This window comes from Vulpes lagopus, chromosome 3, assembly GCF_018345385.1.
Source record: "Vulpes lagopus strain Blue_001 chromosome 3, ASM1834538v1, whole genome shotgun sequence".
NCBI lineage: Eukaryota > Metazoa > Chordata > Mammalia > Carnivora > Canidae > Vulpes > Vulpes lagopus.
The window spans coordinates 89006985-89019700 of NC_054826.1; the positions used below are offsets into that span (position 1 = coordinate 89006985).

At 37.9% G+C, this 12716-nt stretch overlaps 1 protein-coding gene across 1 annotated transcript in view; it reads left to right on the forward strand.

Moving 5' to 3' along the window:
* Nucleotides 1–12716, forward strand: part of NIPSNAP2 (nipsnap homolog 2) — a 35011-nt gene that overhangs the window by 11808 nt on the left and 10487 nt on the right. The window contains exons 2-7 of the mRNA XM_041748119.1: nucleotides 2065–2204; nucleotides 2287–2332; nucleotides 5444–5538; nucleotides 5889–5959; nucleotides 6762–6902; nucleotides 8362–8393. Coding sequence (XP_041604053.1) covers nucleotides 2065–2204; nucleotides 2287–2332; nucleotides 5444–5538; nucleotides 5889–5959; nucleotides 6762–6902; nucleotides 8362–8393 — 525 coding nt within the window. The remainder of the gene's footprint in view (nucleotides 1–2064; nucleotides 2205–2286; nucleotides 2333–5443; nucleotides 5539–5888; nucleotides 5960–6761; nucleotides 6903–8361; nucleotides 8394–12716) is intronic.

A 12716-nucleotide genomic window follows, 5' to 3' on the forward strand; every position in this document is an offset into this window, starting at 1 on the left:
TCCTGGAGTCCTGGGATCGAGTCTTGCATTGGGCTCCCAGCATGGAGCCTGCTTCTCCCTCCTCCTGTGTCTCTGCCTCTCTCTCTCTCTCTCTCTCTCTCTGTCTATCATAAATAAAATAAATCTTTTTAAAAAAAATTTTTAAAGAAAGAATCTATTTCATTTTCCCTGTATATTTTCCCTTTTATTGTTAAGTGCATATAACATAGAACTTACTATTTTAGTCATATTTAAGTATACAATTTAGTAGTAGCATTAAGTAAATTCACACTGTTGTACAACCATTACAACCATTCATCTCTAGAACTCTCACTTTCCCAAACTCTGTGCCCATTAAACAGTTACTCCCCATTCTCCTCTCACCTCAGCCCCTAGCAACCACTATATTACTTTCTTTCTCTATGAACTCAACTACTCTAGGTTACCATATGTATTTTTTCTAGGTCAGAAATTGCTTTGGAGCAGGGAAAAACACATAGCAAAAATGGCAAAGATAAACATGAACTCTGTAAAAAGATGTTCAGCATCACAGTCGTCAGGGAAATGCAAATCAAAAGTACAGTGAATATCACCTATGTGTCAGAATGGCTATTATCAAAAAGATAAAAAATAACAAGTGTTGGCAAGGATGTGGAGAAAAGGGAACCCTTATGCACTAGTGGTGGGAATGTAAATTGGTTCGGCCGTTGTGGAAAACAATATGGAGGGGTCCTCAAAAAATTATTAGAAACATAAAGAGGAGTGGAAGGTACAGGGCTTCCAGTTATGAATAAGGCACAAGGATGAGGGGTACAGCCTAAGGAATATAGGGAAAAAGAAAAATACCATACAATCTAGTAATTCCACTACTGGGTATTTAACTAAAGAAAACAAACTCATTTAAAAAGATACATGCACCCATATATTTATTGCAGCATTATTTACAATAGCCAAGATATGGAAGCAACCCAAATGTTTATCAATAGATGAATGGATAAAGAAGATATGGTATGTATATACACAATGGAATATTACTCAGCCATAAAAAAGTAAGATCTTTCCATTTGTGACAACATGGGTGGAACTGAAGGGTATTGTGCTAAGTAAAATAAAGAGAAAAACAAATACCACACAATTTCACTTATATGTGGAATCTAAAAAACAAATAAACAAAGAAACCAGCTGTTAAATGTAGAAACAAACTGGTGACTACCAGAGGGGAGGTAGGATGAGGAGATCGGCAAAGTAGGATTAAGAGGTGCAAACTTCCAGGGGCACCTGGGTGGCTCCATTGGTTAAGTGTCCAATTTTGGCTCAAGTCATGATCTCAGTCGCGAAGTCAAGCTCCAGGTCGGGCTTTGCACTGGGCATGGAGCCTGCTTGGGATTCTCTCTCTCGCCCTCCCCCCCTTCAAATAAATGAATAAAATCTTAAAAAAAAAAAAAATGCAAACTTCCAGTTATAAAGTAAGTCACAGAGATGAAAAAGTAAAGCATGGGCAATATAGTCAATAGTACTGTGGTAATGCTGGATGATGACCGATGGTACCTGCACTTATGTATAACTGAATCAGTATGTTGTACACCTGAAAACATTGTATACCAACTATAGTTATAACTTTTTTTTTTTTTAATTTTTATTTGTTTATTATAGTCACACAGAGAGAGAGAGAGGCAGAGACACAGGCAGAGGGAAAAGCAGGCTCCATGCACCGGGAGCCCGACATGGGATTCGATCCCGGGTCTCCAGGATCGTGCCCCGGGCCAAAGGCAGGCGTTAAACTGCTGCGCCACCCAGGGATTCCCCCTAGTTATAACTTTAAAACAAAAAAAAAAAATTGCTCTCTTAGGAGAAACACAAGTTACATCTTTTATAGTTTGCTCCTGCTGTTTATATTGCATGCTATCCTAACAGAGAATTTTGCATACCCCAGGTTCTATAACAATGCGTAGAATAGGTGCTCAAGGAGTGTTTGCTAAATGGATTGCTTTTACGAAAACAATGTACTATGTGACATTATCTCAAGATCCTAAAATCTTCATACCACTAATGAGACTCAAATTTTTATATTTTGTTATTCCATAGGAGATTGACATCCTCCAATAATAGACCTCGAGAAGACAGCTGGTTAAAATCCTTATTTGTCCGGAAAGTTGATCCAAGAAAAGATGCTCACTCTAATCTCCTGGCCAAAAAGGAAACAAGCAGTCTATATAAATTGCAGTGTGAGTGATAGGTTTGCTATCTTCATAGTTGACTTTTTTCCCTTTGTTCATAAGTTTATCGTTGAATTTTCTTTTGTTTCAGTTCACAATGTTAAACCGGAATGCCTAGAAGCATACAACAAAATTTGGTGTGTATACCAGACTATACTTTACTTGGGGAAAATTAACAATTTGAATATTTGTTGGTTCAGCTAACACTTGACAGCAGAGTGAGATCTTTGATCCCTCTTCTTGAAGCTGAATGTTCAGAGGCTCTTCAATTGAGCTTTGTGTGGGATTGCCAAGGACATTTTGATTTTAAGGACTCACACGGCTAACTCATCACATAAGTTCTCAGACGTTAGAATGTTTCAGCCTCTTAAGGTTGGAAGCAGATACCTTGTAAGGCCATCTAGTCCATCTACTCATCCGTGCTTGAGTCCTTTCTGCAGATCTTCATGACTGCCTGTGTTTAAGTACATTCATACATTCCATCTCTGGACAGCTTTTAGTGTTAGGAATTAGAACTCACACCCTGGTGACCTCCATTGTTTCCAGCTTTACTCCTGAGTAAAACTCCACATAAAAGTCCTATATGTATTTGAATATAGCCACCATTTCTTCTCAAATCTTCCAGTTACCAAGATTAAAGTCCCATTGGCAGATTCCCAAACAATAATGAGATCCATATGCTCTTACAGAATTTGTAAACTTCAAGACTAAAGAGAGAATTAAGTGCATTTGTTCTCATTTAAGGTAGCAAATTGTATTTTAATGATTGATTTTGAGCAAGTATCATTTAAAAGCATTTTTTTTACCTTTCTTATCTGCTACCTTCATGAAAAAGCAAATGATTTTGTCACCAGAATCAGTATAATTTTCAGATGCAAAAATCTTTTGTTATTTTGGGAGGTGATTCGTGAAATATAACATTAGCATAGAGTTTCTTAATCACCTCAACACAAGTTCTTTTTATTTAAAAATGTCCTAAGACAAAGCAGATCTTATTTCTAAATCTTTTTTCCTAAAATGAAATTTCTTGTCCGTGGTAATGTTTCCCTGGATTATCTTTCTTGTCCTGTTTGTATCACTTCATCTCCTGTCTCAGATTTTCATTTCCTGTCTGTTCATATTTCCATTCAGATGTCTTTCTCTGTCTACCTCAACATTAGAATCACCTGACTCTTCTCACATATGTCACTCACCATGGTTTTATTTAACCTTTTCCTTAGTCCTATGCAATTGGTGCATTCTTCATTTGATATGCATTTTGATTCGTTTCATCTCCTTCTCCATCTCCCTCTCCCAGCTGGTTAAGCCCCATTTCTAAGTAGCATCCATTTTGACTGCCTTCTTGGCCTCAAGGCTGTACCTGTACCAATCCATTACTTAGAAGTTTGTCAAATTGATCTCCCTGAGTCTGCTTTCCCTGCATCATGTTTTTTTCTTTTCTCTGATACTTTCAGCAGCTCCCAGTTTCCAGTATATAAAGACTTAACTCCTGCCTGGTTTTTAGGGGCCCAATGATGAGGTTCTGCCCAGCGCATCCAGTTCTGAGTACAAGTACTACCTGCCTCACAGCTGTCATTCATGTAAGGCCAGGGTTTCCCAGAGCAGCTTTGGAATCCCCAGCAAAGAAGATATGCCTTCGTATTGGTGAAAAACCTGGGCCCCATCATCAGGCCCCAGCCCCTTTCTGGACTCCACGTGGGTCATCTGTACAGGTTTTCTTCTACACTGGCTCCCATTCAGGGTTGTCATGACAAAAAAGGAAATCCATTTCCAATAACTTCACATAATCCATTTTTCCCCACCCCTGATTTCTATCAGTCCCATGTTATTTCTAATATTAATCTTTTTGACCCAGTACGATGATCACACCATATGTATTTTTTGAAGGGTGGCATTTCACCCTTCAAAATGTGGTCATTAGGGGATCCCTGGGTGGCTCAGCGGTTGAGCATCTGCCTTCAGTCCAGGGTGTGATCCTGGGATCCGGGATCAAGTCCCATGTCGGTTTCCCCACAGGGAGCCTGCTTCTCCCTCTGTCTGTGTCTCTGCCTCTCTCTGTGTGTGTCTCTCATGAATAAATAAATAAAATCTTTTAAAAAAAATGTGGTCGTTGTACTGGGTCATAAACATGTATGGGTTTTCATTTAGCTAGACATTAGAGACGATTCTGAGCTTTTCTCTCTTAACTGCATGTGCACTCAGTTCTGGTGGCCCAGCTCTGGTAGTGATCACTCACTTAATTGGCACTCAGTGTCAACAAATAGTTGGAACAGGTTCCATTTCTGACCCTTGAAATCCTTTTGCATTTATTGTTGAATCTGTACTGTACATAATTTTTCTCTTCAAAAAGTATGTATGTTTAGATTTTATTTTGGGATGGCAGTTATGGCTTTTCCTTTTGCCTTGCTCTATATACTAATCTGTACCATACAAAGGTTTCCATGGTTAAATTAACATACTGCCAGGACCTGTCACAGCTTTGCTACTGCTCCTGTACAACCCCTGGTAATGAACTGCAGGGGTGAGGTGGGATGCAACATGGGATTATATGGTACTTGTTAAATCCTGTCTGCTGGTTAAATGGAATCGAACCCATGTTATGGTCCATGTTGCATTTTAATTTGGATTCTTCTGCCATGTTGATGCCCTCTGGGACAGTTGGAGCTGCGTTGCTTCCAGATTCTATTGTGTTCTAGCTCCATCCTCTTCCTCCTTACAGCCAGCTTGTTCTCTGCCTCTGCTAGCTGCCTGCTCATGCTGCTTCTGTTGTCTCCCGATCTCAAACATTACTTTCTTCTCTTATTTCTTCTGTGCTGTTTTTCTACTATTCCTGTTTCTCTCCTTCCTGTCTTGGGAACCAGCAGAACTTAGCTTTTAGAGACTTCACCCTTCCTAGGTACTTCTCCCATCCGCCCTCCTCCTGAAGTAGCAAATAGTAGACCCATGTAGTTCCTGGAATCCTGGGACCTCTGGCTCTGCCTTATCCATTTTTATCACTATACTTGAGTTGTTTACAACTATTCTAGGTAGTTGGGATAACAGAAACCTAAGCCTCTGTCTGATAAGTGGAAAATTAGAGTGCAGCAGAATTCAGCTAAAAGGTTAATTCTGCACATAATTTTATCATAAATATATTCTGAGATCAGTTGTCAGAGTAGATGGCCTTTTTCCTATTGCTGACCATGTGTTGTCTACCTGGTATAATCTTGTCAGTTGTTTAATTAGTGTTGCTATTTCTTCTCTTTAAGTCAAGAGGTGTTGCCAAAGATTCACGAAGATAAGCATTACCCTTGTACTTTGGTGGGGACTTGGAACACGTGGTATGGCGAGCAGGATCAAGCTGGTAGGAAGCAGAAGTCTTTGGAATAAACCCTTGTCCCCAAGCCTTTACTGTTAATGACCTAAATAATACTAAATTTAATGCTTGTTTTATAATCAAAACCTTATAAGTCTTAGTCTAGTTTTATTGTTAAAGTAGTTTCTCCAGCAACTGATTGCAAAAACTACTATTTTTTTTTTTTTTTGCTTGAACATTTGAATCCATTATTGAAACTCTATGGTGTAACTCATATGCCAACACGTGGCTCATTACAGTTTCGTATGATGTTAACATTGTGCATATGTAGATTATTTTCAAGGTAAGGAGTATCATGAAACTCTAAATGTATGTTGCCTTTTAAAAATATGTTTCAGTCCACCTCTGGAGGTATGAAGGAGGCTATCCAGCCCTCACAGAAGTCATGAATAAACTCAGAGAAAATCAGGTAGTGATTTTGAAAAATGTTTATTCAGACTAATGATGTAAATGATAGGACATAATTAAATGGCTTTTCTATCCTCATTTTTTTAATATTAATAAATTTTTTTGTAGTAAAAGTTTTATTATTTGGATTCTTAAAGTTGTATCAAAACATAATTAACCAGTTGTAATACTATTAACATAACAGTTCTTATTGTAAAAGTCAGTTGTATTTTGAAACTCGTGAGCTAGTACTTTCATGCCAGTAAGTCAGCCTGGTAAACTCAGTCAGCCCTGGATTACCTAACACTTAATCTGCTTCAGGAACTGCCAGCCACATAGTCTCTCCCTTGGGCTGACTTCCTTCCTCCCCCTCCCTTCAGTAATAGGTGCAGGTCAATGAAGAGAATTTTAACAGCCACACATTATTAGGAAAGAAAACCTTTTGTGTAGATAGATTCCCAGTCCAAATATAAGTGGCTTTTGGACCATCTGGTATTTTGTAGCCTCTGTGTCACTTCTATTAATATGTTGTCAGACACTGTTAGGAGAACTCAAAAATGTAGGAAATTGAATTTGCTTACATTGTTATTTAAATAATTAGGATGGCTATGTAGTTTGTCATTTAAACCTGGCTACTTTTGAGAGTGAAAGTGAATGCTAATAGTTATTTTGCCGGTTCAACAAAATGTAAGCTGGGGGCTGTCTCAGGCCACCTAGGACCCTATTTATGATAGTATTCTATTATAGGAGGAACATAAATGATACAAAAATGGGCTTATATGTAAACACTAAGGGATATCATCAGCACATTTTTTCCCTCAAAGGAATTTGTGGAATTCCGCAAGGCAAGAAGCAACATGCTTCTCTCTAGGAAGAATCAGCTGCTGTTGGAGTTCAGTTTCTGGAATGAGCCTATCCCACGGTCAGGACCTAATATATATGAACTCAGATCTTACCAGCTCCGAGTAAGTACCGAAACCTAAACTAGAAATCTCTAAGTTAACAGTTAAATGTGGGGTTTTCACATTTTATTAGCTACAGCATAGACCCTTGAGCTGCCTCATTCCCTCCCCGCCCCTGCCCCCCATGGGGTCAGGCCTTCCCAGAAGCCCCTGCCTTGGCTGCCTGGGCCCTCTGGAACTCCTGCTGCAGCTGAGCCAGGGTCTCCCTCTGTTGCTCTGACTGCTGCTCAAGGTCCCAGAGCTGGGATTCATATCGCTTAATTTCAGCTGTGATATAGTCCAGCCTCTTCCCCACTGTGGCACAAGCCTCTCCCAGCTCCTATTTGACCAGCACAGGGCCCAGAATTTTAAAGACCACGTTGGATCCATCTAGCAGGGCCAGCTCCTCCTTCCTCCTCATTATTCTGTGAGGAGATGTGAGCACCCCTTAATGCCAACAACAAAAGTTAAGTTTACGTTTTGTGATGTATGTTTGGCATAATATTTTGATTGGTTTGTTTTCTCCAATGCCCATTCCTTGTCTTCTTTCCTTTTTTTTTTTTTTTAATCTTATTCTCTTTCATTTCTTCTCCTAAGTTCTTTTGTTTCATATAATCTTATATATAATGTTTTTTATTTGACATTTTTCCATAGAGCACTACTATTTTTTTTGAAGATTTTATTTATTTATTCATCAGAGAGAGAGAGAGAGAAAGAGCAGAGACACAGGCAGAGGGAGAAGCAGGCTCCATGCAGGGAGCCAGATGTGGGACTCGATCCCGGATCCCAGGATCACACCCTGGGTGGAAGGCAGATGCCCAGCCACTGAATCACCAGGCATCCCAGCATTGCTATTTTTAAGAAGAAAGACCTAAAATGCAGAAATAGGTATAATATATAGCATCTGCTATAATTGAATTAGAGCAACTAACAAATGTGAGTCTGCTGAATAAATTACAGAGCATTGTAAGAATCAAAGGGAATATTTTATAAAGACATTCATGATGTTTCCCCACGAAGTGACTACTAGAAAGAAAACCCCAGATAGCAACATTGTTAAAAGGAATATATACCAGCAATAGATCTTAGTAGTCTAATACTCAGCATTATACTGGGAAAAAAATAGTGATCCAATTAAATTGAATTTCTTTTTAATTTCACAATAGTCTGAATGGGTACCAACAATTTTATCAGGAGGTCAATAAATCTGGAGGATGGACCTAACCATAGTCTTGATAACCACAATTGGATGACTTACTGTAAATATTATCTTCTTCTATGAAATAGAATAGAATATTACTCCCACTATGGGATAGATATGAGCATGGTGAATAATATTATTTTGTTACATTTTTTATTTGTTGCACTTTACATTATTAAAAGTAACTTTTAAGTTAGTTTTGTCATTTGATATTTTTTATACTACTATTTCCATATTTCTTCACAGAAGAACTAACAGACCAAAATCCAAATCTCTTTTCAGCCAGGAACTATGATTGAATGGGGCAATTACTGGTGAGTATATTACCAAATGGTAAGTTTGTAATCTTATTAATAGATTATTTTAGGCCATAGTGTTAATTCTAGAAATAAAATCTGAGGATGACGCCATGATTTGATACTCGACTGTTTTATTTGATGTTGCTGTTATGAATTTTTTTTTAAAGATGTCATTTATTTATTCATTGAGAGACATAGAGAGAAAGGCAGAGAGACAGGCAGAGGGAGAAGCAGGCTCCCCACCACTGAGCCACCCAGGCATCCCTCTATTATGAAATTTTTTGAACAGATACAAAACTAGAGGGTTCCCTGGGTGGCGCAGCAGTTTGGCGCTTGCCTTTGGCCCAGGGCGCGATCCTGGAGACCCGGGATCGAATCCCACGTCGGGCTCCCGGTGCATGGAGCCTGCTTGTGTCTCTGCCTCTCTCTCTCTCTCTCTCTCTCTCTCTCTCTCTGTGACTATCATAAATAAATTAAAAAAAAAAATTTCAGATACAAAACTAGAGAGAATATCACCATGGATCCCCCCCACACACACCTTACATACCCATTACTTAGCTTCAGTAGTTACCAACACATGGCCAATCTTGCTTAGGTTTGCCTCTCCCAACCCAGATTATTTGAAAGTAAATCCAGAATAACATGTCATTTCATCCATAAATATTTTATATATATATATTTATATATATATATATATATATATGAGGTAAGGATTCTGTTTTTTTCTGGTTTTGGTTGTTGTTTTTTTTTGTTTTGTTTTGTTTTTAAATAAAACCGCAGTGTTGCATTAGGTATTTAATATTCTTCTTGGGTATTACCTTTTTTGAAATGCTGTTTTTATCACATAAATAGCACCACAATGACACAGTTGCTTGGGTTTTTTTTTTTTTTTCTTCATTTAAGTAGCCAAATAACAATTTTGCTGATTCATAAATTCACCACAATCCCAATCAAAACCCCAGCAGGGTTCAAAAATTCAAAGGACCCAAAAGAGTTAAAACAACCTTAAAAAAGAACAAAGTTGGAGGATTCATACATCTCAGTCTCAAAACTGACTACAAAGCTAGATTAATCAAGACATGTGACATTGGCATAAGAACAGACATACAGATCAATGGGACAGAAGTGCAAGTCCAGAAATAAACTCACATATATGAGCCATTAGTTTTCAACCCATGCACCAAGACAGTCCTGTGGGGACAGGTAGTTTTTTCACCAAAGTGTGCTGAAACAACTGGATATTTTTGCAAAAGGATGAATTTGGACCCTTCCTCACATAAATACCAAAATTAACTATAGCAAAACTTTGAGAAGAAGACATAGAGAATCTTTATGACCTGGAGCTAAGCAAAGAGTTCTTAGATATAATACCAAAGTCACAGTCCACCAAAGAAAATGATAAATTGTAATTCATCAAAATTAAACTTTTACAATTCAAAGGGCATCATTTAAAAAATTAAAAGGTAGGGATCCCTGGGTGGCGCAGCGGTTTGGCGCCTGCCTTTGGCCCAGGGCGCGATCCTAGAGACCCGGGATCGAATCCCACGTCGGGCTCCCGGTGCATGGAGCCTGCTTCTCCCTCTGCCTGTGTCTCTGCCTCTCTCTCTATCTCTCTGTGACTATCATAAATAAATAAAAATAAAATAAAATAAAATAAAATAAAATAAAATAAAATAAAATAAAAAATTAAAAGGCAAGTCATAGACTGGGAGAAAATTTTACAAATCATTTCAAATAAAGGACTTGTGTCCAGCATATATAAAGAAATCCTACAACTCAATAATAAGATCAATAACTCAGTTAAAAAGTGGACAGAGGATTTGAATAAACAGTTCTCCTAAGATCTACAAATAGCCAAAAAGCATATGAAAAGATGTTCAGCATCGTTAATCATAAGAGAAATGCAAATCAAAACCACTGTGAGATAGCTCACACTGTCTCTGATGGCTATTATCAAAAGAACAGAAAATAACAAGTATTGGTGAAGATACAGAGAAGTTGGGACCTTTGTCCATTGTCAGTAAGAATGTAAACTATTGCAGCCACTATGGAAAACAATACTGAGGTTCCTCAAAATATTAAAAATAGAATTATCGTCTGATCCAGCAGCCATCCTTCTAGTTATATAATCAAAAGAATTCAAAGCAGCATCTCAAGGAGCTATTTTCACATTCATGTTCATTCCAACATTAGCCACAGTAGCCAAGAGGTCGAAGCAACCCAAATATCTGTTGAAGATGAATAAAGAAAATGTGATATATACAGGTAAAGGAATATTATGCAGCCTTTCAAAGAAGGAAATTCTGCCATGTGCTACAATATGGATGAGCCTTGAGGACATTAAAGTAAGGTAGTCATAAAAGGATAAATACTATTGGAAAAAAGAAAAAAAAAAGATAAATACTATACGATTCCACTAATACAAATACCTAACGTAGCCAAAATCACAGTAATGGAAAACAAATAGTTACCAGAGTCCAGGTGGAGGGAGCTTGGTATTTAGTGGGTATCAAATTTCAGGTTTTTTTTTTTTTTTTAAGATTTTATTTATTTATTCATGAGAGACACAGAGAGAGGCAGAGACACAGGCAGAGGGAGAAGCAGGCTCCATGCAGGGAGCCAGATGTGGGACTCAATCCCAGGACCACGGGATCACGACCTGAGCCAAAGGCAGATGCCCAACCGCTAATCCACCCAGGCATCCCTCAAGTTTCAGCTTTGCAAGATGAAAAAGTTCTGGAGATCTGTTGCCCAGCAATGTGAATGTACTTGACACTACTGAACTGTGAAAAGGCTGAGATAAGCTTAATGTTTTTTACTATGATAAAAAATAAGTAATAATCATAAAATAAATTGTAAAAAATTTCTTTCAGTAGGCAAAAGATTTAAATAGACATTCCACCAAAGGAGATGTGTAAATACCTAAAAAGCACATGAAAAAGTGCTCAACACTCTAAGTCATTAAGAAAATGTAAAATAAAACCACAAGGATATAAGACTTTACACACATTCAGATGGGTATAACTAAAAAAACAGATGATTATACATGTTGATGAAGTTGCAAATAAATTGGAGCCCTCATACATTGCTGGTGGGAATGTAAAATGGTGCAGCCACTTGGGAAAACAGGCAGTTACTCAAAATGTTACACATGAAATTACCATATGGCTCAGCAGTTAGAACTGCAGGGTATATGAAAGAATGAAACAAGTGCATCCATATAAGCTCATATATGCTGACTATAACCTTTTTCATAATAACCAAACAATGGAAACAATCTAAATGCCCATCAGCAGAGGAATGGATAAACAAGCTGTGGTATATCCACATAATGGAATACTATTGAACAATAAAGAGGAGTGAACTACTGGTGTGCACTACAAATACATACTATGTGAAAGACCCCAAGGGAGCACATAGTCTCTGATTCCATATGTACAAAGTATCCAGAAAAGGCAAATCTACAGAGAAAGATGAGTGGTTTCCTGGGGCTATGGGTGGGAACACAAGATGATTGTAGATGGGCACGGGATCTTAGCACAATTGAATTGTGGTGATAATTGCACAAGTCTGTAAATTTACTTAAAAAGTATACATCTAATTGAATCTTATGGTATATAAAATATACCTCAGTAAAGCTGCTAATGACACCCCTCACTAAAGAGAATTTATACTGTGAATCCAAGGATAATTTGAAATGAGGAAATTGATAAATACAACACAATCAAGTGTGAAATTGGAGTCTGGGCTCTGCACCCCCCAGTTCACTGCCTCTAGCCTCTGTTAGAGCCTTGTACCCCAGGGAAGACTCCAGTTTCCAGGTCTACACCTCTGTCCACAAGGCCTGGCACATCCTAGGTGCTCGGTAAAAGTTGAATGGATGGCAGAAACTGGTGGTTATGTAAGAAAAAGTAAATTGCCAAACCTTTGAACAACCTATGTGTCTGAGAGTAATGGATTATAGTGCATTCGTTCAGTAGAATCTGAGATGGTGGTTAAAGTAAAACATTTCAATATGGATCAATATTGAAAACACCAAGTTGGGAATGTATACAGCAAGTTAGAGAGTATGTACAACATGATGTCTTTTAGGTAAATTTTAAAATGATATAACAGGAGAGTTATTTAAACAGAGTTATTTATTTATTTATACCAGGAATTATATAAAAAGATATATTATTGTTTATGGATACATACATATGAAATAGAAATATAAAACCATGCACGAGAGGCAGCTGTTTCCAAAAAGTGGTAACCAATGGAGGAAGAGGGAAGCAGATGGGATGAGGAGAAGTGCAAAGGGAACTTTATCTGTTTCTACAGTGTTCATTTCTTTTT